Source organism: Sorex araneus, chromosome 1 (genome assembly GCF_027595985.1).
Source record: "Sorex araneus isolate mSorAra2 chromosome 1, mSorAra2.pri, whole genome shotgun sequence".
NCBI classification, from domain to species: Eukaryota; Metazoa; Chordata; class Mammalia; order Eulipotyphla; family Soricidae; genus Sorex; species Sorex araneus.
This window is the reverse complement of record NC_073302.1, coordinates 297,656,877-297,684,455: the sequence shown is the minus strand read 5'-3', so window position 1 is coordinate 297,684,455 and position 27,579 is coordinate 297,656,877. Positions and strand designations below refer to the sequence as shown.

Sequence of the window (27,579 nt, the reverse complement as noted above, 5' to 3'; positions counted from 1 at the left end):
GATCATGGTGGAAGAGGCCCAGTCCCGATCTGAGCAGCCTTGGAGATCTCAGCCCTGGGTCCTGCACACCTGGGTTCCTCCGCTGGCTCCCCCATGTGTGAGGCTCGTCCGAACATGTGGAGAGTGGCCTGAGCATGGCCATGGCTGGGTTCCGGAGGTCTTCAACATATTGAAAAGAATATGAAAACTGTAGGATAACACTGGGTTTGTCCTTTTAGCCTTGCTGCAGGGAACTTAGTTTACCTTAGAGCAATGTCCTTTCTGTATGGACACAGGAAGACAGTTAATAATATGCTTTGTAACTTGGGAGCCAATTGACTCCAATAATATTTACTCCCGGGCATCTGCTTTCTCAACTCAGTTGCCCTTAGTTCCTAACACCCCAAAAGCAGGCTTGGCTGCATTGTACCCCAAACACCCCAAACACACCTCCACGGTATGAACTGGAGAAGCCGCGTTCTCCTCTGAAGGCTCCGTAGCGAGCTCGAAGCTGCCCCGTTTCTACACAGTCTCCGTAGAAAAGAGACCCCCTTTCCTTTTGTTCTGGAGGTACACCTGGAAGTGTGGGGGGCGTCCTCTTGGCTCTGCACTCAGGGATGGCTCCTGGCACAGCTCGGGGCTGCAGGGAGTGCCTGGGACCCAGTCCCCTCTGCCCCTTGCGAGGCAAGACGCACATGCCCCACGCCCTGGCCCCAAGAGCCCTCACTTCGCAAGAAGCTTGACCGGGTTTCCAGTGTGGGGCTCCCAGCTCCCAGTCCTGTCCGTGTAAACACGGCCTTTACTCACGGAGAAACGCAGACGCAGGGACGCTTTGTGAGCCCTAAGCTCACCCTCCTTCAGCTTCTTTTGCGATGTTAGATTTCTCCTCTCAGTTGCTCATCTCCTGAAAACCTCGAGGTCTTGTGATGCCTTGAGAGTTCAGTGGCAAATGTTTTCTACACACGGTTTTAGTTGCCTTTTATTTGTGAGGAAATGTATTTCTCCCTTTGCATAAGCCGTTTCTCCAACTGCGGTTGGCACCGGGCCTACCAGAGGATGATTCGGGAGTGCCGACTGACAACAGAGACACAAAGAAGTTTGTGCTTAGAACAAATCTGAGCGAAAGCTCAAGGTCAGGGCTACTGCAGAGAGGGTGATTTTGATCCTCAGCTCTGCAAGGATCAACTGGGTGAAGCCTGCAGACCCCCCCACCCCAAACACACACACACACACACACACACACACACACACACACACACACTTCCTCCTCTATTAATATTTGAGGGTTAGGTTACAAAATTTAAAGGGCAGCCCCCAGCTACTGTTACTTCCTCAAGCTTCTTTGGTAATCCACAGCCCTGAGATCCTCTGCATGACTTCTCAAATGAGTTGCTTCAGGCCCGGGGCCGCAGGGGAAGGTAGCGAGGCTGTTGTTGGACTCCGGAGACTTGCAGAGTCTCGGCACTCTCCGCACCGACTGTTGGCACGTGCTGGCATGTGGCGGCCCTTGGGGCTGCCTTTCCCTGAGGCTGAGAGCTTTCATCACCAAGGTTTTGTTATTGAAATTTTTTTTTTTTTTTGGTTCTTGGACCGCAGCTGCCAGTGCTCGGGGCTTACTCCTGGCCCTGCGCTCAGGGGTCACTCCTGTTGGGGTCTGGGGGATATCTGGGATGCCGGGGATTGAGCCCCACCCGGCTTCCCTGTTGGGCTACCTCTCTGTCCCCAATTTATTAGGATTTATTGTGGGACAGTTTACGGTCCTGGTTGCCACCGTGGAGGAGACAAGTCTTTCAATCATTTAATTAATATTAAAAGAAATAGAATTATGGTCCAGGCGCCGTGCTGAGGACTGTCCATGTCTGCGGCGTGCAGAGACGGTCCCGGTCAGGACTCGCCTTGCATGCTGCGTGCCCAGTTTGGTTCGGGGGCCACAACGCTGCTGGGTGTGGCCCCCACAATCCCCCCCTCCAAGGAAACCCTTGACTTTTCTTCCCAGGTTATTGCTGGCCACACAGGCACCCCCAATCTTCCTTCTGCCCCGGAGTTCCTCCTCTCTGGCCCTTCAAGCTTGCTGCTGCCTGGGAGTGGCGAGGCCCTTCGCAGCCAGGTGGTCTCGGCCAGGTGGTCTCGGTAACCATCAGGGAGCCAGTTCCCTTGTCCAGGGCCTTCCGGGCACCAGCCGGGGCTGCAACACCGGCCAGGAAGTGGGAAGCTGCCGCGGCGGGCCAGCCTGCAGCCCCTGGCCACGTCCAGCCTCGGTCACTCCTGGGGCTGACCAGCGCCTAATGGCCAGCCTGGCTCTGGGTACTCCCGTGGCCTTGCTGGCCCTGCCCAGCGCCCAGTGTCCAGCCTGGCCTGGGGCACTCCTGGCCCTGCTAAGTGCCCAGCGCCCAGTGTCCAGCCTGGCCTGGGGCACTCCTGGCCCTGCTCAGTGCCCAGCGCCCAGTGTCCAGTCCGGCCTGGGGCGCTCCTGGTCCTGCCCAACGCCCAGCGTTCAGTGTCCAGCCTGGGAGCCCCTGGCCCTGCTCAGTGCCCAGCGCCCAGTGTCCAGTCCGGCCTGGGCGCTCCTGGCCCTGTTCAGCGCCCAGCGCCCAGCGTCCAGCCCGGCCTGGGGCGCTCCTGGCCCTGCCCAGCGCCCAGTGTCCAGCCCGGCCTGGGCTCTCCTGGCCCTGCTCAGTGCCCAGCGCCCAGTGTCCAGCCCGGCCTGGGCGCTCCTGGCCCTGCTCAGTGCCCAGCGTCCAGCCCGGCCCCGGGCACTCCAGGCTCTGCTCTCCCTGCCCGGCGTGGGCTGCCCGCCAGGCCCGTTCCTGGAAAACGCCGGCGGCGGCCAGCTCGGGCCCAGCCCGCCGCGCTGGAGCCCACCCGCCGGGTCCGCCCGGGGCCAGGCCCGGCCGCCCTTGGGCGGGGCGCGGCAGGCGGGCCGGGCGGGCCGGGCGGGAGGGGGCGGGGCGCGGCCGTCCCGCGGTCCCGCCGGCCCCGCCCCCGCCGGAAGCAGCCGAGCGCGCTCGGGCCGACTCGGCGGCGCTCGGCCGCGCTCGGCCGCCGTCGGGCCGGGCCGGCGGGGGGCGGGGCGGCGCGGCGCGTCGCGCGCGGGGCATTGTGGGCCGCGGCCGGTGAGCCGCAGCTGCCATCTTGGCGAGCGGCGCGGCGGGGCCTGTGCGGGGCGGCAGGCGCCATGGGCCGCTCTCGGAGCCGCAGCTCGTCGCGCTCCAAGCACGCCAAGAGCTCCAAGCACAACAAGAAGCGCAGCCGCTCGCGCTCGCGCTCGCGCGACAAGGAGCGGCCGCGGAAGCGCTCCAAGTCGCGGGACGGCAAGCGCGGCCGGCGGCGGGAGTCGCGCTCGCGCTCGCGCTCCACCACGGCGGCGGCGGCGCGCAGGGAGCGCGAGCGCGAGCGGGAGCGCGCGTCGCCGCCCGACCGCATCGACATCTTCGGGCGCACGGTGAGCAAGCGCAGCAGCCTGGACGAGAAGCAGAAGCGCGAGGAGGAGGAGAAGAAGGCCGAGTTCGAGCGGCAGCGCAAGATGTGAGCGCGGCGGGGCGCGGGGGCGCGGGCCCGAGTCCGAGTCCGAGTGCGCGCGTGTGCTCGAGTGCGCGTGCCCGAGTGCGCGCGTGCCCGAGCGCGCGTCTGCCCATGTGCGTGTGCCTGAGCGCGTGTGCATGGGCCTGTGCGTTTCCATGTGCCTGTGCGTCTGTGCGTGCGTGTGTGTGTGCACGTGTGCTTGTGCATGTGCCCTTGTGTGTGTGTGTGTGTGTGTGTGCATGCACATGCGTGTGGCCTGCCCCGACCTGCCCGGGCCCAGCCCGACCCCTAGCTTCTCCCCCCTGCACGCGCGGCCTTGACTTTTCCCTCCGCAGCAAACTTGGGTGCAGCGCCCCACCCCCATGCCCGCCGCTGCGCGTGGAGCCCTTTGCCTCCGCCCCCCGCCCGGACGGTGAGAGTCAGGGCACAGGGTGGGCACCGTCCCCGCACGGGAGCCGCCCGTCCAGCGCCTCTGGGTCCAGGGCAGGTGCGGGGACCCCAGAGGCCTGCCCGGAGGCCCGGCTGCCGCGCAGGTGTGAGTCACGTGCCGGGCCCCACTGGGAAGCAATGCTGATGCCCAGCGTCCGCGAGGCCTGGCCGAGACTCTCCGGGGTCGGCGCTGGGCTACACAGGTGGTTCCCGTGCAGCTTGTCCGAGAAGCCCGGCGTGGAGCAAGGGTCCAAGGCTCTGGCCAGAAGGGACAGGCGCCTGTGTGCGGTTTCCCCTTCCCTCCCAGGCACCAGTGACAGCCGGGGACACTAGTGCAGTGATTTCACGCCGAGCCTCGGTTACGTAGAGCTCAGTGTTGGGGGCGTGGGTGAGTCCTAGCTCCCGGATGTCACCCACACGCACACCTTTAGGACCACGTGAGGCGGTTCAGAGCATAAGAGTAATTTGTTCACTAGGAAGCAAAAACTTGCTCGGGGCCAGAGTGGACAGTGCAGCAGGTCGGGCGTTTGCTGTCAGGCACCCACCCCGGCTGGCCCCTGGCACCCCGTGTGCGCCCATGTCCCCACCCCCACCAGACGTGACCCCTGGGTAGAGCCAGGATTCAGCCCTGAGCACAGCGGGTCTTTCTCCCCCCCCCCTTTTTTTTTTTTTTAAAGAAAGAAGTTGCAGAACAAGTGAAATCTTGGCTTTTCGAGGAATAATAGAGTCACGCTGTCAGCCACACACCAGGATGAGGAAAGTTAGGTAGTTCCGGGCTGAGAGCCAACCAAGCCACTCACTCGGGATGGAGGACAGGACAGACCTCGGGCACCTGTGAGCTGTGTGCACAGTCCATCGAGTACTGGACTGTGCCACAGTCCATCAAGTACTGGACAGTGCCTGGGGAAATAGTGGGGGGGGTGGGCGGGCAGAGACCTGGGCTTTAGGCCTCGGGATGGGCAGAAGTAGGCATCTGCTAATCCCCCTTGGTTAGGTCATCCTCCCTGCTCTGAGCGTTGGTGAGTGCCGGGCTCTGCGGGGGCTCCTGGTGGAGGTGCTCGATCTCACGCCCCAGGTCTCGATCAGCCTGGAAGAGAAGAGTCGGTGCGTGCTGCAGTATGTCCTGAGTTCAGAAGTGGCAGAACGGTATTAAGAAGGACTGCACGGGGCCCTTCCCGGGGCCAAGGGGGGAAGAGGCTTGGGGCGAAGGGTCTCAGACCGACCCTGAGAGCCAGGGCCTGGGGGTCTCAGGAAGGTCCTGGGAGCAGCGCGAGCTCCATCCTAGCAGGCAGGGCCCCTTGGGAGCAGGCGAGAGGCTCGGAGCTGAGCTGTGGGAGGCGGATCGCGGCTGCTGAGCAGGGTGGGAGCACGCAGTTCAGTCATGCGGGGGCAGGCGGGAGGGGACAGATTGAAGCGTCACCGGGACGAGGACACGTGGAACCTGGGGAGGAAGGATTCCCTGCGCGCTGGTCGTGCCGTGGCTGTTGCAACACAGCTGCCGGTGTCTGGCGCGCGTCAGGCGCGGGTCAGGGAGCCCTGACCTTGGGGAGCCGTGGGCAGCAGAGGGAGTCGCGCGGGCTGGGGTCGGCCTGCCGCAGCCTCCAGCAGGGAGCCCCGGGGTCTCCTGGGGGACCCGCAGAGCAGGGAGACCAGCTCCTGCAGACGACGGGGACCCGGCCGGCCGCGTGGGGGGGGCAGCTGAGAGCCGGCCACTGCCTTAAGCAGCTGGGGAGTTTGGCAGAGCCGGGCCAAGTGCTCCGCCATTTCCAAGTCTGAGGCCCCAGGCCAGTCACCCCCGGCCGCCTCAGGAGTGGAACAGGACCTGTCCCTGAGAGCTGGCGGTCCCCCGGCCACCCCCAGGAGTGGGACAGGACTGTCCCTGAGAGCTGGCGGTCCCCCAGCTGCCCAGGAGTGGGACAGGACCTGTCCCTGGGCGGTGCCCGGCGGGCAGGAAGGCTGCGGCGATGGTCACTTAGGCTGCTCAGAGATGCAGCCAGAGGCCCTTGGCAGACCGACAAGCTGATGCCGTGTAGGCTGGGTGCGGGAGTCCCTTCCCCTGCTCCAGTGAGACTTCCTCCTGGGCTGCCGCCCCTCCCTCCGCTCCCCTGCCTTGGTGGCGGTCCTGCGGGCCTCGGGGAGTGACCTGCGGTCAGGGCAGAAGCGCTTCCTCCAGCCGCGTCGCTCCCCGCCTCTGGCTGGTGTCAGCTGCGTGACAGACGGGGCTTCCTGAGTTAGTCCCGAGTGAAACCGGCCCCCGTGGAGGTGACTCTTGGAGGAGTACTGAAGAGCCCGCCCTGAGTGTGGGAATGAGCTTCCTCCGAGCGTGTGCGGAGCGTGCTCCTGGGTTCTGGGGCCGGAGGCCTTGAGACGCCCAGCGCCGTGGTGGGAGTCGTTTGGGGTCATCATCGTTCCCGAGCGAGTCCAGCCTGTGGCCTGCAGGGCAGGTGGCCCCCAGGAAGCCGCGTCCCGACCCGCGGGTTCTCACTGAGGGCCGAGGTGGTTCTGCCGCGTCTGGGCTGGCGTCTCCTGCTGGTTGGGGGCTGGTGACGGGGCCCGCTGGCCCGGCTGGAGCTGCGGGCGGTGCGGGGGGCCGTGGAGACCGGCTGAGTGCTGGCCGGGGGCCCCTTGGCTGGGCACAGCGCTACGCGGGGCTCTCCTCGAACCCCACCACCTGGCTGGTCCTTGGCTGCCCTATTCCGACTGTCCGTGGAAGGCTGACGTGGCTGGGGGGCCCCGGCGCGGTGGCTGGGGGTGGCCGGGCTCCCGGGGCGAGGGGGCGGCCGGCCCTTTGCGGCTGCAGCGGGAGGGGTGCTGTCCAGCCGCTGCGGGGCCTCCCCAGTGGGACCGGGCTCTGTCTGAGCTGACCTGGGCTTGGGCGCGTGTCTGGGAGGGCAGCCCGGGGGAGGGGTGCAGGAGGGAGGGAGGGGGGCGGAGTGCCCCGCAGCGCCAGGGGGCTCGCGTGCACCACGACCCTGGGCTGCTTCCTTCCCAGGCCCCGACTCCCTGTTCTGGGCACCGTGCGTGGGCCTCACTCTTGCTGTGCTCGGGGCAGCGTCCGGGGTCCCGGGATTGAGCCTGCTGGGCCCGGTGCCAGACCAGCGCGCGGCCCCTCTGCGGCCCCTCTCTGGCCTGGACGCAGCCCCCAGAGTGTTCAAGGGTGGGCTGGCAGGGCCGCTGCGTGAGGGCTCTGAGGGGTCAGTGGCCAGGCTGGGTCTTCCTCTCCCCCAGGAAGGCCTCCGGGAACCTGCCTGCCCTTCCCCATCAGTCAGACATTGGTCATCAGTAAGGGGAGCTCTGCCGCCCTGCTGAGGCCAGCGGGGGCGGGGGGGTGTGAGGAGCTGGGCCAGGGCCGCCCCTGCCCTGAGTGCTGACCGGGCCTGCAGGCTGCCCTCCTGACGGCCCCGCCGTGCAGGCCCCCTGCGGACGGTCCCGCCGCGTGGCCAAGCTCTCCAGGTGACCTGGCACCTTTTCTGCTGTGAGCCAGCGGGAGACTCGCCTCCTTTCCCCTGTACTTGGTGTGGGAAGTGTTGACTGACATTATCCTTTCAGTATTTGAATTGAACCATTATTGAACATTTTATGATCGTTCTTTGACCGAGTCACCTCTGTGTTAAACCATATTGAAATTTTAATTTTTTTCTTGAGGTTTTTTTTTTTTTTCCCTTTTTGGGTCACACCGGCGATGCACAGGACTGACTCCTGGCTCTTCACTCAGGAATTAACTCCTGGCAGTGTTCAGGGGACACTGAACACTGTCTATGGGATGCTGGGATTTGAACCCGGGTTGGCCGTGTGCAAGGCAAACACCCTACCCGCTGTGCTATCGCTTTTTTTGAGGTTTTGAAGTTCCCTTTCAGACTTAGTAAAATCCAGTAAGATGTACATCCACTGAGTTCATAAGGGCCGGCTGTACACGTGTGTGTTCTTAAACCTTGGATTAGAAACATGTCCTTGTTCATGCTGAAGTGAAGGCAGGGCCGTGGCCCTGACCCCGGCACGTCCATTCAGACCCAGTCTCAGTCCTGTTTCCACTCTGCATTTGAAATGTAGTATACAATTGTTTAGAAAATTTGCTTTTTGGGTCACACCCAGTGATGCTCGGGGTCGCCCCTGGCTCTGCACTCAGGAATGACTCCTGGCAGTGCTCAGGGGGCCCTATGGGATGCCGGGGATCAGACCCAGCTTGGCCACGTGCAAGGTAGACAGCTTCCCTGCTGTGCTGTCGCTCCAGCCCCCTGCAGTCACTTTTTTTTATAAAAGAAATGTTTCTAGTGATTCCGTATTTTGAAATCTCGAGTGACTCAGCCTTCTCCTTAACGGCGTTGTTGCACAGGGCTTCTTAAATAACTTTGTGCTTGCAGCTTTCTGCCTGAGAAGTCTATGGCGATGCCAGGTGTACGCGGGTTGGTTGGTATTGAATCTGCCGGGGTTAGACTGCCGGGAAATTTCCTTTCAGCGTGGCACACTTCCCACGTTGAGGCCCGTGACTCGGTCGGGGCTGGCGGTGCAGTCTAGTGGAGCTGGCAGCAGATCCCGGTGGCACTGAGAGGCCCCTGGGGCAGGCGTCTTGGGTGGGCGTGGACTGGGGTGCTCAGAGATGCCTCAGAAACAAAGGCTTTGACCGTTGTCTCTTACACGTGGACGTTAGACCTTCAGAATATGTCTGAAGAAGGTCGTCTGTCATGCCTCTAGTACCATCAGCAGGGAGTCACGCGTTTAAATAAATTTTGTGATGAGACAGTTGAAGCAATAGTAAGTTGGCCTCTGGATTTGCTTCAGAGCCTTTGGGTTCATTTGTTTGTTTATTTCATTTACTTGAAACAATCGCTTCAAGTAATGCTGTTGATTAGAAATGAACTCCTAACCATGTGAAAAAGTGGAGTTGATTTTAATGTTTTCTCACTGCCTCAAATATTTTTGTCACCAAAAACACTTATGGTGTGTTTGTCAGATACTTACCAACTCAGCTTTGGTGAAATAAATACTCAGTTATTTCATGTACTTGAAACAATAGCTTCAAATAATGCTGTTGAGATGAAATTAGAAATGAACTATGAACACACGGGTCATCTGAAGTTTTCCTCGCCACCATGCAAAAAAAAGTGGAGTTGATTTTAATGTTTTCCCACTGACTCAAAATATTTTTGTCACCGAATATACTTATGGTGTGTTTGCCAAATACTTATCATCTCGACCTTGACACTCCTCATCGTGGCTAAGTGGGACGAAAGGTCCAGGTCTCCAGAACGGCGCGTTGTTGTTAAAAGCCACTTGTTTTCAGGCAGAATTTCATCTCAAGAAATCAGTTGTTTCACAGTACCTAAAACATTTGAAAAGGCCGTGCTTTATTGAACTGTTTAAAATAGAACTGATAATGAAGCACTGTTCTATCCACTTGGTAATCCCCTGAAGTCTTCAGTCAAAAGTCATTGAAAGGAAAGGTACAGTGAAGGGAATAAGTTCAGAATCTGGAAAGTTCTTCACGTTCACCCCAGAACACCCTGTGCTTGCTCCAACAGTCTGAAATCTGTCAGGAGAGTGCATTGATGAGCTGGTTGGAGTTTATTGCTTCATGATTCTCCTTCCTTCTCTGGAGCTCAGCCTTCAGCGCAGATTGGCGAATAGCAGATCTGTGTATTTAACAGCAGGTCCTTTTGTGATATACGTGATAACAAAAGTAATTTACCTGTTTCCTGCCGTGGTTAGATGAGAATTAATTAATGCGCCTCTTATTCGTACCAGTAGTCTTGTACTTAGAAGGTAAGAGAGCCAGAAGGGTGTGTATGGAGTGTCTCTGTCACTTGACGAGGTGTCCCTGTCATTCCGTTGGCTGTTACTGTGAAGACGAGTGGGAAGCCGTTGAGCTCCGTGGGCAGGCTTGGTGTTTTGTAGCCGCCCCGAGCTTGATTTCTGCGAGGTGTCTTCCGCCGTGTGACGTCCTTTTTTTCTGTTTCCCTTTTCTAGTCGGCAGCAGGAAATAGAAGAAAAGCTCATCGAGGAAGAAACAGCACGAAGAGTGGAAGAGTTGGTGGCCAAGAGGGTGGAGGAAGAGCTGGAGAAGAGGAAGGATGAGATCGAGCGCGAAGTGCTCCGGAGAGTGGAGGAGGCGAAGCGCATCATGGAGAAGCAGTTGCTCGAAGAGCTCGAGCGACAGAGACAAGCTGAGCTTGCAGCCCAGAAGGCCAGAGAGGTAACGCTCGGTCGTTGGGGAAGTAGAGACAGTCCATGGCAAAACTTTCAGTGTTGGGTGTGCCTCCTGCTCGCTCGGAGAGAGATGGAATACAGACTAATTCCTTTCTCGTCTAAACGTAACATTGCTGCGAAAGTGCATTTTTTAGCCTATTCAGAAGTGCTGATGCCTAAAAGTTAACTTCCGTAAACCTTATTCAAGGAGACTTTTGATTTACCGGAACTGGCTTACATATTTGAGACGTGTTTGAAACTTTTGCCATGGCTGCAGGATTTACATTCTTCGGGGGCCGGGAGGAGGGAGCCAGGGCCGGGCCAGGGACGGTGCCAGGCGGCACCCGCGGTTACGTTCTCTGCTTTCCGCCTTGCTGGCACACTGGCACACTGGTCTGTGCCGGCGCTCGGCCTCAGGCAGACACACAGCGCAGGGCTACCGTTGAGAGACAGCGCCTGCTGGGAGGCGTAGGTGTTCTGCTTCTCCTCTTGCCTCCTCTCCCCTGCCCCGACCCCTCAGCCCTGCTTCGACAAATGGACTAATTCTAGCGTTCCGACCACGAGGCCCTCCATTTTCCTAATGTGTTTCAAGGAATCTTTTTAGGAAAAAAATGTCCAGATTCATCCACTTTTTTAGTACCTACTAACAACTCCTTTTTTCCTCTAGAGAGTTTGGAAGGAACAGGTTGTCCTTGTCTGGAGTCGAGCTAAACCCATGATTTGTTTTATCAGCAGCTGGAGCAGAAGTGGAAAATGTCTTTCTGTGAGACAGTAATTTGCTACTGAAGCTCTCTGGCTTGTTTGCACTGATTACTCCAGGACCCCCAACCGCCCGAGGGTCCTGAGACACTCAGGCCCCCGCAGGACCGAGTGTCCCTCACCAGAGTCCGCATAATGCATATGAATTTCATTGGCACGTGGCATGGGAAATCCTGTAGTTTTCTTTTCTTCGATGTCAACATTTGGCTCAAAACACCTTGACTTTTCGTCATTTTTAATTTTGGCATCACTGTAGGCATGTTGGCTTCTTTTTAAACCTCATTGCTTTCCGGAAAGCTTAATGTCTCAAATGTGTTTCTCTTGTGCTGTCTTTGGATATACATGTATGTATGTAGTGTATATCACGGACCATACAGCCGGTGTATGAAATTCTAGTCATGTCATTGCTTTTGATAATGAAAGATATTTTTGGAGTAATAGTGCTGTCCTGTAGCGAGTTATTAATCATAGGAAGATTTTTTTCTCTTCATTTGCTTTTTGTTTCATATTAACAGTTTTTTTTTTTTCACACGGACACAACCCTCTGACAGTCTTTCCAAATACTGAGGTCATTTGATTTGTATGCTGTGATCTGAACTGCCCAGACCAGGCAGCAGTCTCCATGTAGCTCGTATTGTAGAGTCTCATTAAACTCCACGAAAACAAATAAGCGGCAGAGCTCTAGTTCCTGACCACGCCCCCCCGGATTCCTGAGTCTCAGTTCAGACGGTAGAGGCCACGATGAGCTGCCCTTAGCCATGGTCAACCTCCGAGTGTCCGGCCCATCTGCCCCCGGAAGACGCCCTTAGTTCCATGGAGTATGGATTACCATTTGTATTTTTCACTAACAGTCAATGTATTTTTCTTATTAATTGTTTGCCTTAGGAATGATGAATTACATTTTTTGTTCCTTCCTACCATAAACATCTGCATCCCCCAGCTCAGCCTCCCTTGTATGTCGTTCCTTACACATGGCTGGGCTGCCGGTGCAGGTATTGCCACGCTCACAGTACAAATCATTTTAAAGAGGAAGCTGGCGCGTGTGGCAGCTGAGGAGCAGTCTCTGCAGGACGCGGGACAAGACAGTAAATATCCAACTTTTAATGCTGATTAAAGGAGTATAGGTAAAGAATGCGTAGGTATACACGATTGGTGAGACAAATATTCACTTTATTTATATTTTATATATTACTTTTTTTAATTTGGTAAATACTATTCCAGTTTTGTAGTTGTCCTTGTTGATTTGTGTGATATTAAAGTACTAGTAATAATTGCCAGGAACGATGACTAGGGAGGGTTTAGTCGGTTGCTGTGTGGACTGGGCGGGCTGATGTAAACTGAAGCTAGGGACGAGTCTTAGTGGCTGCACAGTTGTCGTTTGTCAGACAGGAGGCGGCTGTACGGCTGCCCTGTAAGTCAGATCAAAGCAGCTGAGAGGAAGCTTAGTGAATATTGACCAGGAAGGAGAAACACTTTGCTTCCCTAACATCGCGACCTGTCCTCCCCTCTAGGAGGAAGAGCGGGCAAAGCGTGAGGAGCTGGAGCGAATACTGGAAGAGAATAACCGAAAAATCGCAGAAGCACAAGCCAAACTGGTATGTGTGCCGGGCCGTTTGGGCTGTGTACTCTTTCTCCTGTTTTCCGCTCTTGGAACCACGTTAAGGGATTAGAGTCCACAAAGGTAGGGATAGTTGACTTGATTTTAGCCTCGCGTTTTCTGGAGGGATTGGGTACATCTGGGAGCGATCCAGGGATTCTGTTTGGAGATTCTTCTGGAATTCATCGCGGTAGGAAACAGATCTCCTGGAGGGAATTGGGGTATCACCAGTCCTTTTTATTTTTTCCTTGTCTCTATCTGAACATCGTTCACACCTAAACCCTTAGAAAAGCAAATAATACAAACTTCGGGGTATTTAAAGCAGCTTAAAAATGATGTCTTTCACTTTCTATTCATTGCCTTGTTGCCGGTTTCTACAGAATATAGAGGTAGTACATAGTTGGTGACCACTTCCCTTGTATCACTTGTCATCCCGTTGTTCATCGAGTTGCTCGAGCAAGCGCCAGTAACGTCTCCACTCGTTCCTGTCGAGTGCTAGTGTAGCCCAATGGCGTCTGCTCGATGCGGGAGCACGAAGGGCCTCAAACCATTCATTCAGGGTCTTGACAAGGAAGTCTGACCATCTCCAAGGTGGGCGTTCTTTGACGTCCCGTGGAGTCCAGTCGGGAACAGCTCTAGTCCAGCGGTCGTCTCTACCTAACTCCCTTGGAATCTAAAGTGGAATTCAGAGAATTAGATGCTTGTAAAAATGTGAAAAGGCAACAGCAGTTTAATAGAGGAGCCACTATAGGAGTGTCCCCTAGGGTGTTTGTTTTTCCCTTCTAGCTCTGGAGTACTTGTATGTTTCTTTCCTTTAAGTTTCTGGGACCATTAAGGATGGAATCAAACTTTAGTACCTTAAAGCTTTCGCATTAAAAAATATTTTGAACTCACAAGTATGAGGACGAAAAGCGCTAAAGACTAGATGAATCTAATAGAAAATCGACATAATAGAGAAACATCCTTCTGTGAGGTGGCAGGAAAGCTTACTCCGTGCATGGAGGAATACTCTTAAACACATCAGAGGGCTCGGGGCCCGCGTACGGCGGGGAGGGCACTTCCTCGCTTGGAGCCGGCCTCGGTTCTGTCTTGGCACCCCCAGAGGGCCCCCTGAGCCTGCCCGAGGTGGCCCCCGAGTGCAGAGTAGGACATTCCCGTTGTTGACCTGGGGATGAAGCCAACGTGTAAGCTTCGTCACAGGCCTTGGGATAACTCGGGTGCTTACAGGACGGAGGTGAGCTGTGTGTCGAAGGGCGGGCGCTGCCGAGAGGGGAACAGGGTCTCTTGAGAATGGGGGGTGCCCCCATTCTTGTGTCCTCCAGGTAAGGGAGGATGGACGGGGAAACAAGGGCATGGTGGGGGGGGCTGGGGGCTGAGCAGGGGCTTCCCCGAGCCCGTCAGCAGTGACCCCCCAGTGCAGAGCACAGAACAGGGAGCATTTAGGAGACCCAGACACAGTGCCCCAGTATGGGGTGTCCGGCCTGCGGCCCTGCCCGGGCCAGAGGGAGCTGCTGCCCAGGCGGCTGCGGTAGCGGGCAGCCCCGGAAAGTGGCTGACGGCCTTCATGAGACGCGGCCCTGGCACTCGTGCTGAGGGCGTGAGCACGTGTTCGCACATCTCCAGGCCGGGGGACGGCCCCAGTGCAGGGAGGGAGAGCCTCCCTGGGGCTCTGGAGGTGGGCGTCCGAGACCCGGCTCCTGGTGTTCAAGGCGCGGTTGCCGGGGGTGACGCTGAAGCAGGTCCCCCCGCTGGTGGGACGGGAGTTGGGGTCGGGCTCAGGTGGGCGGCCTTGCGGGAACCCTCCCTGCGTCCGTGCTGTGGGCCCCCAGGAGGGGCAGCTCTGTGTGCCTGCGGGAGGGCGGCTGCCGGCTCAGCCGCGGGTTTGATCCGGACCTCAGCGTCCGCAAGACGCCAGGGGATACTGAGAAGACGAAGCCTGGCCGGGAGGGGCTTGTGCACACGTAGCCTTGGTTTCCCCACTGCGGATTCACTCATTTGCGGACTGACACTGGCCGAGAGCCGGGCCTGGGGCGGCTGCTCAGAGCCTCCGCGCCTGCGCGCCTGGCGCTGCTCGTCTCTGAGAGGTCTAGGGACAGAGACACCCGGGGGAGAAGCTTGTGTTCGAGAAAGTCTCGTGAGACTTTGGGGCCAGAGCAGCCGTGCAGCAGGTGGGGCACTTGCCTGGCAGGCGGCCGACCCTGGTTCAACCCCAGCGTCCCATATGGCCCCTCCAGCACCGCCAGAAACAATTCCTGCGTGCAGAGCATCACTGGGTGTGAGCCAGAAAGAATCACGGTCACTGTCATCCCGTTGCTCACTGATTTGGGCACCAGTAACGTCTCCACTGTGAGACGTGTTGTCACTGTTTATGGCATATCGAATACGCCAGGGGGAGCTAGCCAGGCTCTGCTGTGGGGGCAAGATACTTTCGGTAGCTTGTTGGGCTCTCCGAGAGGGGTGGAGGAATCGAACCCAGGTTGGCCGCATGCAAGGTAAATAAATGCCCTTCCCACTGTGCTCTAGCCCCAGTAGTAGTGAATTTTGCTGCCTCATCGTTTTTTTATAAAGCCAGAACGGGATTCATTCTTGCTGCTAGGAAGTGGCCTGAGAGGAAGCACCAAGTATCTCTGTCTGTTCAGAAACTTGAGTTTGGGATTAACACAGCGGGTGGGGGGGGGAGCAGGGACAAAGGTCCTGTGGTTGGCAGCTGGGTGGGGGAAGAGTTTGGTGCCTGAGGGGAGACGCTTTGAAAACATGAGGACAAAGGAGGACTGGGGAGGTTTCCCGAAACCCCCTGACTCTGAGCCAACGGCACGTTCTCTGCTGCAGCGGGTTCTCTGTGTGAGGGGAGCGCGTGGGCCAGGGCTTGTCCCCAGGGCGCTTTCTGTGCAGCCAGAATCGTCCCCGGTCGGGGCGGGGCGGGGCAAGTGCGAACGGGTTCTGTGGTGTCCCCGCCTTCCTGGGGGCCTGGGAGTCGCCCGGTTGGCTGTGCTGGCAGAGGGCCGGGTCCCCGGGCGAGCCTGGAGTGCGGTTCCCTGACATTCACAGAAGTGACTCGCCGGGTCCAGCTCACCCACACCCGGACTGGAGGGTCCTCGCGACGTGGGCCCAGACGTCGTCCGGCTCCTTCCTGCCTGGGCTCTCGGTGGGCCTCTCCGCCCTCTCGGGCCGGGGGAGCTGGGGAGTGTCACCGCAGGGGCTCCCGCCTCGGGCTGGTGGGTGACGCCAGAGCTGTTTGTCAGTGCGGGGCTTGTCTTGGTTCAGGGTAGCACGTACACCATGGGACCTGGGGACCCGCCCGTGGCTCTGCAGTGTGTGTGTGTGTGTGTGTGTGTGTGTGTGTGTGTGTGTGTGTGTGTGTCTTCCTCAGGGGAGAGACAGCGGAGAAAGAGTTTGTGCAGCAGGTCACGTCTGTGGGGGACCCTCCTGCTGGCGAGGGGACCGCCATGACACACCAGGAGTCAGACCGAGCCTAGTGTGAGGCAAACGTTAGTGAGGGAAGACAGATTAACTTTAGTCGGGGATGGGGGCATTCTTTAAAGTTTTAAAATCTCTGCAGATTATAAGTTCTAGATACGAGAGGGTTCCCCCCTCCCCTCTTGCTGAGACTCCCCTTTGCCGCGCAGGAAGGTGTGCTGTGTTGGCTGTGCTGACGCGGAGCCTCAGGGTTGGAGGGGGAAGTCAGTCCCTGCATGGAGCGTGTGCCAAGGGGACGCAGCTCACCGCAGCTGCACGGCGCTCTGCGGAGAGGAGCGAGGGCTTTCTGAGTACTTTTCCTTGTATTGGATCACCATGAGATAGAGCATTCCAGGCTGCTCGTGGTTGGGTTTCAGTCACACAGTGTTCCACACCGTCCCTGCACCAGTGTGACTCCCAGCACCGAGTCCCCAGGCTCCCTCCACCCACTCCAGCCTGCCTCTGTGGCAGACACCTCTCTCCTCTCTCCCCTTCCCTCCTCTCTCCTCCCTCTCTCTCCCCTCTCTCTCTCCTCCCTCTCCCTTCTCTCTCTCCTCCCTCTCTCTCCCCTTCCTTCCTCTCTCCTCCCTCTCCCCCCCCTCTCCTCCCTCTCCCGTCCCTCTCCTCTCTCCCCTTCCCTCCCTTCTCTCTCCTCCCTCTCCCCTCTCCTGTCTCCCCTTCCCTCCCTTCTCTCTCCTCCCTCTCCCCTCCCCTCTCTCCCCTTCCCTCCTCTCTCCTCCCTCTCCCCTCTCCCTCTCCCCTCTCTCTCTCTCTCCTTCCTCTCCCCTCTCTCTCCTCCCTCCCTCTCCCCTCTCTCTCTCCTTCCCTCTCCCATGTTAAGCACCGTGGTGTGTAATACAGATGCTGGAAGGTTGCCGTGTTATCCCTTCACCTCCCTTCAACACCAAGTTCTTGTCCAGAGCGATCATTTCCAACTAATGTCGTAACGGACCTCCCTCTCTTAACTACCCTCCATCCCTCACTTGCCTGTGGTAATTTCCAACCATTCACCGCTTCCCCTGGCCTCTGTTTTCCCTGGCCTTGGATATTAGCTTCATACTAATTTTTCATATATACACAAATGAGCAGTCATTCTGTGTCTGCCTCTCCTTCCGACTCTTCTCTTGACACGGTACTCTCCAGGTCCGTACCTTTATAGGCATATTTCATGACCTCATTTTTCCTAACACTGTAGTATTCCATTGTGTAGACGTGCCATGGTTTTTCCACCCAGTTGTCTGTTCTCGGCACTCGGGTCGTTTGCAGGTTCTGGCTACGGTGAACAGTGCTGCAGCGAACACAGGAGTGCAGATGGCGTTTCTGCCATGTGTTGGGCCCCCAGGGTGGTACTGCTGGGTCACGTGGGAGCTCAATTTCTATTTTTTTTTTAAATCTTATTTATCTGTTTATTTATTTTTTGCTTTTTTGGGTCAGACCCAACGATGCACAGGGGTCACTCCTGGCTCTGCACTCAGGAAACCATATGGGATGCTGGGAATTGAACCTGGGTCGGTCGCATGCAAGGCAAATGCCCTACCCGCTATGCTATCGCTCCAGCCCCTCAATTTCTATTTTTTTGAGGAATGTTTGTATTATTTTCCAAGAAGGCTGGACCCGTCGACGTCGCCACCATCAGTGAACGAGGGACCCTTGCTCCCTGCATCCACACCGGCACTGGTCACTCTTGGTCATTTGGGTGTGTGCCGGTCTCTGGTGTGAGACGATCTCTCAGTGCTGTTTGGAAGGGTTTGTGCTCTTCACAAACCTCCAAGGGTTGTGCCCTTGTCCTTGGAAGGCGGGGTCACTTGTGGGGAGCACTCGGGGCGGTGAAGGCAGAGCCCAGGGGTGTGAGGGCAGCGGCATCCGGGCAGGGGCTGAGAGGCAGGGGGGCGGGGGGGGGGCCCGCCTGGGGGTCCGGCCAGAGCTGCTGCTGGCTTGGCTGCACCCTGCCATCCTGAGGGTGCTGCTGTGCAGACGGCTGTGCTTCTGGGGTTGGCCGTGGGCACAGCCGTGGTTCCAGAGCTGGGAGACGGCCGCGGCTCTGGAGTTGGTACCGGGAGGGGAGTAGTGAGCTGTGACAGGAAGTGTCCGCGGTGATGCAGACGGGTCAGGGTGGCCCAGGGGTGTGGTGCCGCGCCCATCTGCCCTCCACAGCAGGGAGACTTGGGTGGGCATGGAGCCTGGGGGGCGGGGTGGAGCACTGGAGCCTTGCCGTGGGAGCCTGGGTTCCCCTCCCCCGCAGACCCGCCTCCAGCAGACCCCAGGTGTTCCTTGCCGTCTCGGACGGCGTGTGCCTTGCAAGCAGGTGACCGGGCTGGGTGCCAGCCTCCCACACGCCCCTGAGCACTGCCAGAAGGAGTTCCTGAGTGCAGAGCCAGGGGCAGCCCCCGAGCATCGCCCGTGTGGCCCCCAAACCAAACTACAACAAAAAGAACACGCTTTCTGGTTTCTCCCTCCCCGTTTGTAGTATAAATGGGGAAGTGCTGAAGTGAGGGGGGAGAACAGATTAGGAACCAGCATTGGAGAGGAGAGGGTTTTTGGGGGGGTCACACCTGGCGATGCTCAGGGGTTCTTCCTGGCTCTGCACTCAGGAATTACTCCTGGCGGTGCTCAGGGAACCATACAGGATGCTGGGAATCAACCCCGGTTGGCCGTGTGCCAGGCAAATGCCCCCCCCGCCGTGCTATCTCTCCAGCCCAGGCTATCTCGATTCAGAGAATGTCGTGGCTCACTGCTGGTATTGGTCCAGAAGGAAGACGGTGGGTGGGTCTGGACTCGCCCCTGCCAGAGCTGAGGGGATCGTCGTGCGTGTGGCCCACGGGGTCTCGGCCGTCGGAACAAGAGCCGGACAGTGTGAGGCTGTCAGGGAGGCTCGGGGAGCCCTTGTCTGAGCAGCTGCTGGACTCGGGCAAGCTGTGACGTTCCTGAGACTGTTTCCTCGGCAGAGGTGGTGCCAGGAGGGCGTGGGGGACCCGGGACAGGGACGCCAGGGCCCACTCGGGGCAGGCAGCAGGTCAGGCGCGTGGGGAGGCGCCAACCTCGAAGGGGGAACCGCCACGTGTCTAGCAGCCAAGAAAAGTTGGTGGCCACCGGGGGCTGAGAGGGCGCGGGAGGGACGGGTGACCCCGGGGGTGCCAAGGGGGCTCTGCGTCCCAGAGAGGCTCCGGGTGGCCGGGGCCAGGCCGAGAGACTGAAGGGTGGGCAGGGACGATGCGTCTGCCGGGGCGGGCCCTGGGGAGAGGAGTCTCGGGCGCTTCGGTTTCAGGGTGGCACCACGTGCGGATGCCAGCGCGTCACTCTGAGGCGAAAGGAAATGGTGGCTCGGTGAGAGGGAGTCCCGCCCGGAGAGGCTCCCTGTCCCAGTGTGGAGAGCTGACGATGGTCGCTGAGTGTGTTCTAGCAGCGCACGTATTGCCAGCCATGGTAGGTGAAGTCTTGTACGGTGGCTCGAAGGACAGAAGCAAAGCCAGGCCGGAGCCGTATCTAAATATAGCACTAATTCTATTTATTTATTTATTTGTTTATTTTGTATTTTATCTTATTGAATCACCGTGAGAACAGTTTCAAAGCTTTCAGGATTAAGCCTCAGTCATACAGTGATCCAACACCCATCCCTCCACCAGTGCACATGTTCCACCACCAAGAACCCCAGTGTCCCTCCCTCCCACCCCCCACCCTGCCTGCGTGACTGACGATTTTCACGCTACTCTCTCTTACTTTGATTGCAATCAATTTTGACAGGAAATTACTGGGGAATTTCCCCCCAACAATCAGACCTGCGGAAAAGGCATCATTAGATCCTTTGTTACCTTTTGCTGATAAGAGCATATGAGGTTGCAAGGCCGCAAGAGCGGCCGCAGTTTTGGAATTGTTATTTTAGTAATTAAGTCCAGAGGTGTTTCTGCCGACTGCTGCTGTTCGCGGTTGGCTTGTGTGCCTCTGGGATCGGCCGCTCAGGGCCGGAGGAGCGTTCCCGAGTGGCTTTTTGCATATCAGGAAAGGACATGGTTTGGAGGAATAGTCCGGGTCCCACATACGGAGCCATGTTAGTAGAGGCTCGGTGTCGCCGGGGTTCCATCTGGAGGAGGCGGGGACTCTGCACCTTCTCCTTGCAGGGCACCCCGGTGTTGGTGGCCCGGTCTGGGGTCTGGAGTATTCCCGCCCGGATTCTTCACTGCTCGGTGCGGCAGGATGGTGCTGGGGGCGGGTTGAGGGTGTGCCTTCCAGCTTTAGGGGTGGCTGGAGCCGGATTCCAGTGCCCCCGTGCGGTTTGGAGGAGTCGTCCGGGTCCCCCATACGGAGCCGTGTTAGTAGAGGCTCAGTGTCGCCGGGACTCCACTAGGAGAGGGGAGAGGCTCTTCCCAGCAGCCAGGTGGCCCCTGAGCGACAGCTGGGCTGAGGCTTGGGCACCAGCGGGTGAGGCCCCCGGACAGAAAGGAACAGGAAAGCCACTGACGGCCAGTCAGGACGGGCTTGAGTTGGCCGGGCGGTAGGCAGTGGACGCTGTCCGAAGGGGAGTGGGCAAGTGGGGCAGGCGGTCAGGAGGGAGGAGGTGGAGGATGAAGGCCAGGAGAGAAACGCTGCAGGACCCAGAGCCTCCTGGGGTACCGGCGTGGGCAGCCCGTGCTGGCCAGCAGGGACGTCCCCTGAGATGATGAATGGCCAGGACAGAAGACGCGAGCCCAGGGAAAGAGTGTTCAGGACGCGGAAGGTCAAAGGAACCCAGTCCATGGACGCAGTGCGTGCTGTCAGAGACATCTTGTTTATGTTTATAGCACAGCGGGGAGGGCGCTTGCCTTGTACGCAGCTGACCCGGGGTTGATTCCTCCGTCTCTCTCTGAGAGCCCGGCAAGCTACGGCAGAGCCTGGCAAGCTCCCCGTGGCGTATTCATATGCCAAAAACAGTAACATGTCTCACAATGGAGACGTTACTGGTGCCCGCTCGATCCAATCGAGGAACAACGGGACTACAGTGCTGTAGTGCTATATGTTTATATATATTTTTAGTTGCATTATTATGAGATACACAGCAAAATTGTTCATGATCGGGTTTTAGGGTTTCAGTCATCGAATGTGCTAACACCCGATCCTTTATCAATGCACGTTCCCACCTCCAGCTGCCCAGGTACCCTCCCCACCTGCCTCTGGCAGACACCCCCTCTCTCCTCCTCCCGCCCTCTCTCCCTCTTCCCCCTCCCCCTCCCTCCAGGCATCCCGCATATCCCTTTACCTCCTCTGGGCACTCGGTTCTTGCCCAAGTGATCAGTCCCAACTGACACTGTCGCAGTGCTCCCTTCTCTGTCCTGACCGGCCCCCCGCCCCCTCCACACTTGGGGCAGGCTGCCAGTCAGGGGCCAGTCCTCCCGGCCCCTGTTCTTCCGGCTCGTGCTGTGGGTTTCTGTGTCCCACGGTGAGAGCAGGCGTTCTGTGTCTCCCCCCCGACTCGAGCAGTTCCCGGGGGGCGCTGCAGTACAGGTGCTGCGTCTCCCGCAGTCTCCAGCGCGCTTCAGGCTGTGCTGCTGTTTGTTTTTCAAATCTGCGTGAAACTCAGCAGCCAGTTGCTTCTCAAAGCGGTTGAACTCTTCAGTTACAGAATCCCCGGAGATCCTATGCTGTTATATTTGAGGTTATACAGGTAGCAGGAGTGGGATTAAAGTAAGTTGAGAAGGTGCAGTAGCCGGGGTTCTCAGGACGGCACCCGAGGGTGACACCCCTTCATATGTCTAAGGCCAGGGAAGCAACGGAGTATTAACCAGTTGCCATGGGGCTGGGGGGGGGCGGGTTGCTTTTTAAATTTAAAGCATATTTTTTTAGCTTTATACAGGAATACTGTCTGAAAAATTTACTAATGGTCAGGACTGACTTTGCCAAATTCCCCCCAGTGTACTGGTGGGGGTGGAGAGTCACGGGGTGCCCATGGCCGTGGCTAGAGTGCACGCGTGCAGACGCCCGCGTTTCTGACAAGTGCCAGGATGCCGAGGGGAACAGGGCGTGTGGACGGTGTGCGGGGAAGCCCCTCCTGGCACTGCCCCTTGCTGGGCCCTCTGGGGCTTTGCAGGCCCTTGGAAGGTCCCCCTTTGAGAGTTTTAAGTTTTGTAAAATTTGGTCAATTTCAAGTGGGAAGAAAATGTCAAGACCTACTTGCTTCAGACACTTGCCAGGACCGTCTGTCCAGAATTTAGGTAGTACTAAAAGAGTTTAGAGAGTCACGTAAAGAGCCGGGCCCTGGTGGAGGGTGGGGCCGCCCTCCCCCCCCCAGGGGCAGCAGTGCTTCACACCCATTGGAACCAGGGGGGGGCGCGGGCGGGGCTTGGGTGTTCTGGCAGGGAGGGGTCAGCGGACCCACACCCGAGCACTGGGCACGGCTGCCTTGGTGTGGGAGCCTGTTCTCGGCATCCAGCGGGAGCGCTGGGGGGACGAGGCCGTGGTTGGCTCTCCACGCCCCCACCCACCGCCCGTCCCGCCCCAGAGATAGAGACGCTCCCGCCAGGAGCAGCAGCTCCACGCTCCGTTGCGTGGGGCCACCCCTTTGGCCCTGGAGAGAGAGGTCAGGACTCACGCCCTCGAGCACTGTAGCTCTGCCCTGTTCTCCCCCCAGCGGGCACCAGCAACATCTCCATTGTGAGACTTGTTGCCGATGTTTTTGGCCTATCAGCCTCCAGCTATAGGCCTGAAGAAACAGGCTTTTTTATTTATTTATTTTTTGACTTTTGGGTCACACCCGGTGATGCACAGGGGTCACTCCTGGCTCTGCACTCAGGAATTACCCCTGGCGGTGCTCAGGGGACCATATGGGATGCTGGGAATCGAACCCAGGTCAGCTGCGTGCAAGGCAAACGCCCTACCTGCTGTGCTATCGCTCCAGCCCCCACACAAGGCTTTCTTGATTGCTCGGCAAACTGAAGGTGAGTCACCGCATGGGCACTGTGTTCCAGCCGGAGAGCTAGGACAGGCCACATGGTGGGCCAGTACCGCCCTCGTCCAGCCGAGGAAAGTGGTTCCATCCCCCGCATCAGCGTTCCAAGCTTGGGGCATTTCCTGAGGACCAACACTTGTGGCCCAGCTGCTCCCATTTTCTTACAAAAAAAATAATAGAACTAATGTTTTTGAAGAAGGGAGTTATTTTATTTGAAAGACCTTTTTTTGGGGGTGTACATCTACACAGTGGAATACTACGCAGCTGTCAGGAGAGATGAAGTTATGAAATTTGGTTATAAGTGGATGGACGTGGAGAGTATCATGCTGAGTGAAGTGAGTCAGAAAGAGAGGGACAGGCATAGAGGGACTGCACTCACTTGTGGAATCTAGAATTACATAATGTGAGACTGACACCCAAGGACAGTAGACACAAGGGCCAGGAATACTGCTCCATGTTGGGAAGTCTGCCTCATGAGCTGGGGGAGACGGCAGCTGGGATAGAGAAGGGGTCACTGAGTCAGTGATGGTTGGAGGGATGCTCCGGATGGGAGACGTGCTGAGAGTAGACAAAGGACCAAACGTGATCAGTGTCTGTATTGGAAACTACAATGCCCCCAATTAGAGAGAGTCTGGGGGAAACTGCCGTGGAGGCAGGGGGAGGGTGGGACGGGGGGGATACTGGGGCATTGGTGGTGGGGATTGGGCACTGGTGGAGGGGTGGGTGTTCGGTCATTGTGTGACTGAAACCCAAACATGAAAGCTTGTCAGTGTATCTCATGGTGATTCAGTTAAAAAGGAAAGACGTTTCTAATAAGCCTGCAGATCAGGATGGTTCACAGCTTACGGACGATCAAGTTCCCCTTGGGCGGGCTTCCCCACTTCACCCTCTTTCCTTCCAATTCAAAGTTATTTTCAATCCTGTCTTTCCTTTTCCAGAGTTTACCATGCATATTCAGGTAGATGCTTTTTTTTTTTTTCTTAATTCTCCTTTTTCAAACCTAAGTTGCGGGTGACACATACTGTTGGTCCTTCGCTCTCCTCCAGTCGTGAATGACGTGGAGAGGAAGCGTTCTTAGTCCCTGGCTGGGACGCTCTGGGGCAGGCGGGCTCGGCTCGGCAGGGCCTCGGGTTTGGATTCGGTTGGAGCCTCGAGGCTCAGTCACGTGGGGCCCCAGGCCTGTTCCGGGCGAGCTCGCAGCCAGGCCTGCCCTCAGCCCGGAACTGGGAACTGGGTCCCTCTCACTCGGGATCCCCTTCTGGCGTGTGATTGAGCCTCCGGCTTGGTGAGTACTTTCGTGTTGGTGGGTTCTTTTATAGATTATATTGGCATCAATTCCCTGGTTTGATTTTTGCTTGCGTGCAAGTAGAGGGTGGGCTCCAGGGGGGAGTATCCCCGCAGTGTGATTCGGGGAGGGGCCGAGGTCCCTCCGTGCTGGTGGTGTGGTGGGGAGGGGAGCCGGGCTCTGCTCTGCTGCAGAGAGCGTCCCGGTGCACGACTGATCTCGGGCCGAGGGCCCATGTTCTTGGCTCTCCCCGACCTTCTAAGCTGCTGGTGGGGGGGTGTTGGGTCCGCAGGAGCAGAGACTGGCCGGCCACTGTCGAGTCTGTCTTCCCCCTGATTCATTTGTACGCGCCGAGCTACTGCCCTAGACGCCGGTGACCGATGACAGCGTCACAGGGTGGTCAGCGCGAGACTTGCTCACGGGTGCTGGGGACCGCGACTCTGTGGTGACGACCCGAGACGGGTCCTGGGGTGGAGCAGCCGCGTGCCGCTCAGGGGGGTCGCCTCCCCTTGCAGGGTCAGGCCCGGGAAGGTCGGCCAAGGCCAGGCGAGTCACAAGGCCACTGTGCTGTGCTGGGGGTGTCCAGGGGCGGGGCTGGAACCAGGGCCGCGGGAGAGCAGCTCCGGCTGTCAGGAGGGAGGAGAGTCGGCCTCGGAGGGACGCGGGGCAGAGACAGTCACTTCCGGGGCAGCCGTGGCTGGGACTTGGACTCTGGGAGACGCTCCCTGACGCGCCGTCCTCCCCGCACGGGGCCTTCTCCGTGGCCTGGCAGGGGCAGGGGCACGTCCCGGCCTGGACCGTGAAGCTGAGGTCAGCCTCGTGGAGGCAGCAGTGCTGGTGAATGAGGATGAGGAGGGGGAGTTAATTTCGGCATCACACCCACTGGTGCTCAGGGCTTGCTCCTGGCTCTGGGATGCTGGGGCGTGCTGGTGCTTGAACCCGGGTCGCCTGCATGCAAGGCGAGCACCCTGCCCGCTGTGCTACTGCTCAGCCTTCTGACGGAAACGTCTTCAAGATGAAGTGGGCACATTAAGTGTATTCACCTTTGATTGATTGATTGACTGACAATCACCGTGAGGTACAGGTACAGACTTACAAACTTCTGTGCTTACATTTCAGTCATACAGTGATCCCCACCCCTCCACCTGTGCCTGTTCCCCACCACCAGTGCTCCCAGCATCCCTCCCGCCATCCCCCTGCCCTTTTTACTTTTTGGGTCACACCTGGCGATGCTCAGGGATTACTCCTGGCTCTGCACTCAGGAATCTCCCCTGGTGGTGAACATATGGGATGCTGGGAATTGAACCCGGGTTGGCTGCATGCAAGGCAGACGCCCTCCCCGCTGTGCTATTGCTCCAGGTCCCCCCATGAACAAAGGCTGCCAGAATGTGGCCCCATGCCCCACCCTGAAAATGTCCCTTTGGGCCAAAAAAAAAAAAAAAAAAGCTCCTGAATGCAGAGCCGCTCAGAGGGGCTTCATCCCGGAAGGCAGAAGAGACTGTGGCCGCTGGGGCAGCGCCCACTGCAGTGCCCCGTTGGCAGATCAGTGCCAGGCCCCACAGGTGGCCAGTCCCTGGCACCAGCTCCCCGGTCCACGACGGAGGTGGTTTCGTTCGTGCTCAGCTGATGGACTTTCCTGCAGCCTTTCGGAGTCGCCAGCGTGTCCATCCCCGTGCTGAGTGCCGTGGCCGTTTGGGAAGGTGTCCGCGTGGGCCTGTGGAAGTGGCCCTCCTCAGGGGTGCCCGGGCTGGGGAGGCGCAGGGCGGATGCTTTGGTAGCGGGTCACTGGAGAGGGTGGTCCCGGCAAGAGATGGGGGATGCCCGGCTTACCGCGGCTTTCTGGGCGCGTGACCCGCTGGGGCCTCCTGCTCGGCGGCAGAAGGGCCAGCCGTGCTGGGGAGGGACACAGGTCCTTGCGGGGGTCGTTGTACCAGGGGTCTTTATGCTCAGCCAGGCCCAAAGAGCCTGCTTGTTCTTCCCCCCGAGGCCAGAGGTCTCGAGCATTCCTTGTGTGTTGATAATCCTGGTCCCGGGGCGCTTTCTTCAGAAGGTGTCTGTTTCCTTCCACTGTGGATGGGGTGGCGATAGTCCGTCTAATGCACCCTCAGTACGTCCGCCGTTGGCTCCAGAGGCCTAGGGGAGTGGATGGAAAGATAGCGCCGGGGTCCCAGGCAGGCTTGGGGGGCATTTCTGTGCAGGTACCTGGGCGGCAGGCAGCCAGGCTCGGGGCCGACTGCTGGCTCTGCACTCAGGGGTCACTCCCGGTGGGCTCAGGGTTGAACCCGGCTCAGCCATAGCATCTGTCCAGCCCCCTGTTTGGTTGTTTTTTGTTTTTAAACGGGCCAAAAGAACAGTCGGGCAATAGTGCAGGCCACCCGTCTAGATTCCTTCCAGAGCCAGGAGTGAACCCTGCACACAGCCAGGTGTCGCCCCAGCCCCCAGCCCGTAAACTTGGAAAAATAGGACTTTCCTGCCTTCTCCATTGTTGTCACTCACTTCTGTGTGGCCGCAGGGAAGCTTTTTAGAAGGTGATTCTGAATGGTCCCCGGGTTTCCGTGAGTGTCCGAGCGTGTCCTTAACCGGAGCCGGGAGGAGCAGAGATTTGGTCTTAAGTTCTACTTTTTAACTTTCAGGCCGAAGAACAGTTGAGAATTGTTGAAGAACAAAGAAAGATTCATGAGGAAAGGATGAAACTAGAGCAAGAGCGACAGCGTCAGCAAAAGGAAGAACAAAAAATGATCCTGGGCAAGGGGAAGTCCAGGCCCAAACTGTCCTTCTCGCTAAAGACCCAGGACTGACCGCAGACTCGGAACTTTCACAAAGAGAAATGGAAAAACTTTGTATGGTAGCTTCATGTTGAAGTGGTTTTTTTTTTCGTTTGTTTGTTTTTGTTTTTTTAATTTGGAGAATCTGGAAAGTTAGCTTGTTCTACTAGGGGCTGTGCTCTGCAACCCGCTCCCGCCCCGCCCCCCTAACCTGGACAGGTCAAAGCCTTATCAGATCATTGCCGCCTGCTCGGAGGGACAGAGTTCTCTCCTGGGCGTCTCTGACCTCCGCCGGGCGGTCTCCGGGGCAGCAGACCACTGTGGGGGCCGGGGATGGTCTGATAAGGTTTTCACTGCCCCTTGACTTCAGAGTCATACTCTGTTCGCCACGTCACGATGCTGGTTTTGCTGACTTTTTGTTTTTTTATATATTTTATAAAAAAAGAAAAAGTTGGTCATTGCATTTCTGGGCCTGCGTGGGGTGTTGTTAAGCCGTGTCCTCTGATACTGTTGCTCTTGATGTCCCCGATGATACAGGTAAGGAAAACGTGGGTCAGATCGGATACAAATATAAACAGTTCAGTATTGTCTCTGTTCAGTTTGTTTTTATTTCATTGACAAAATCAAACCAGCATTCCCCACTGTGTAAATAAATGATTTTGCTGAATAAAGTAAAGTCTTAAATTCA

The 27,579-nt window shown here is 57.9% G+C and overlaps 1 protein-coding gene across 3 annotated transcripts; it reads left to right on the top strand.

Annotated features, from left to right (window-relative positions):
* Positions 1-3,076: 3,076 nt before the first annotated feature.
* Positions 3,077-27,579, top strand: ARGLU1 (arginine and glutamate rich 1). Of its 3 annotated transcripts, XR_008629380.1 has the most exons (5): positions 3,077-3,504; positions 9,895-10,120; positions 11,813-11,957; positions 12,384-12,467; positions 26,760-26,899. XR_008629380.1 is itself a non-coding variant. In XM_004614052.2 (4 exons), exons 1-4 carry the CDS (start codon positions 3,155-3,157, stop codon positions 26,922-26,924), a joined length of 825 nt encoding a protein of 274 aa, XP_004614109.1. In that variant the 5' UTR covers positions 3,078-3,154; the 3' UTR covers positions 26,925-27,579. The 3 variants fall into 3 exon arrangements, 1 of the variants encoding a protein (XP_004614109.1); XR_008629378.1 differs by having other exon boundaries at positions 11,813-12,467; positions 26,760-26,824; XM_004614052.2 differs by lacking the exon at positions 11,813-11,957 and having other exon boundaries at positions 3,078-3,504; positions 26,760-27,579.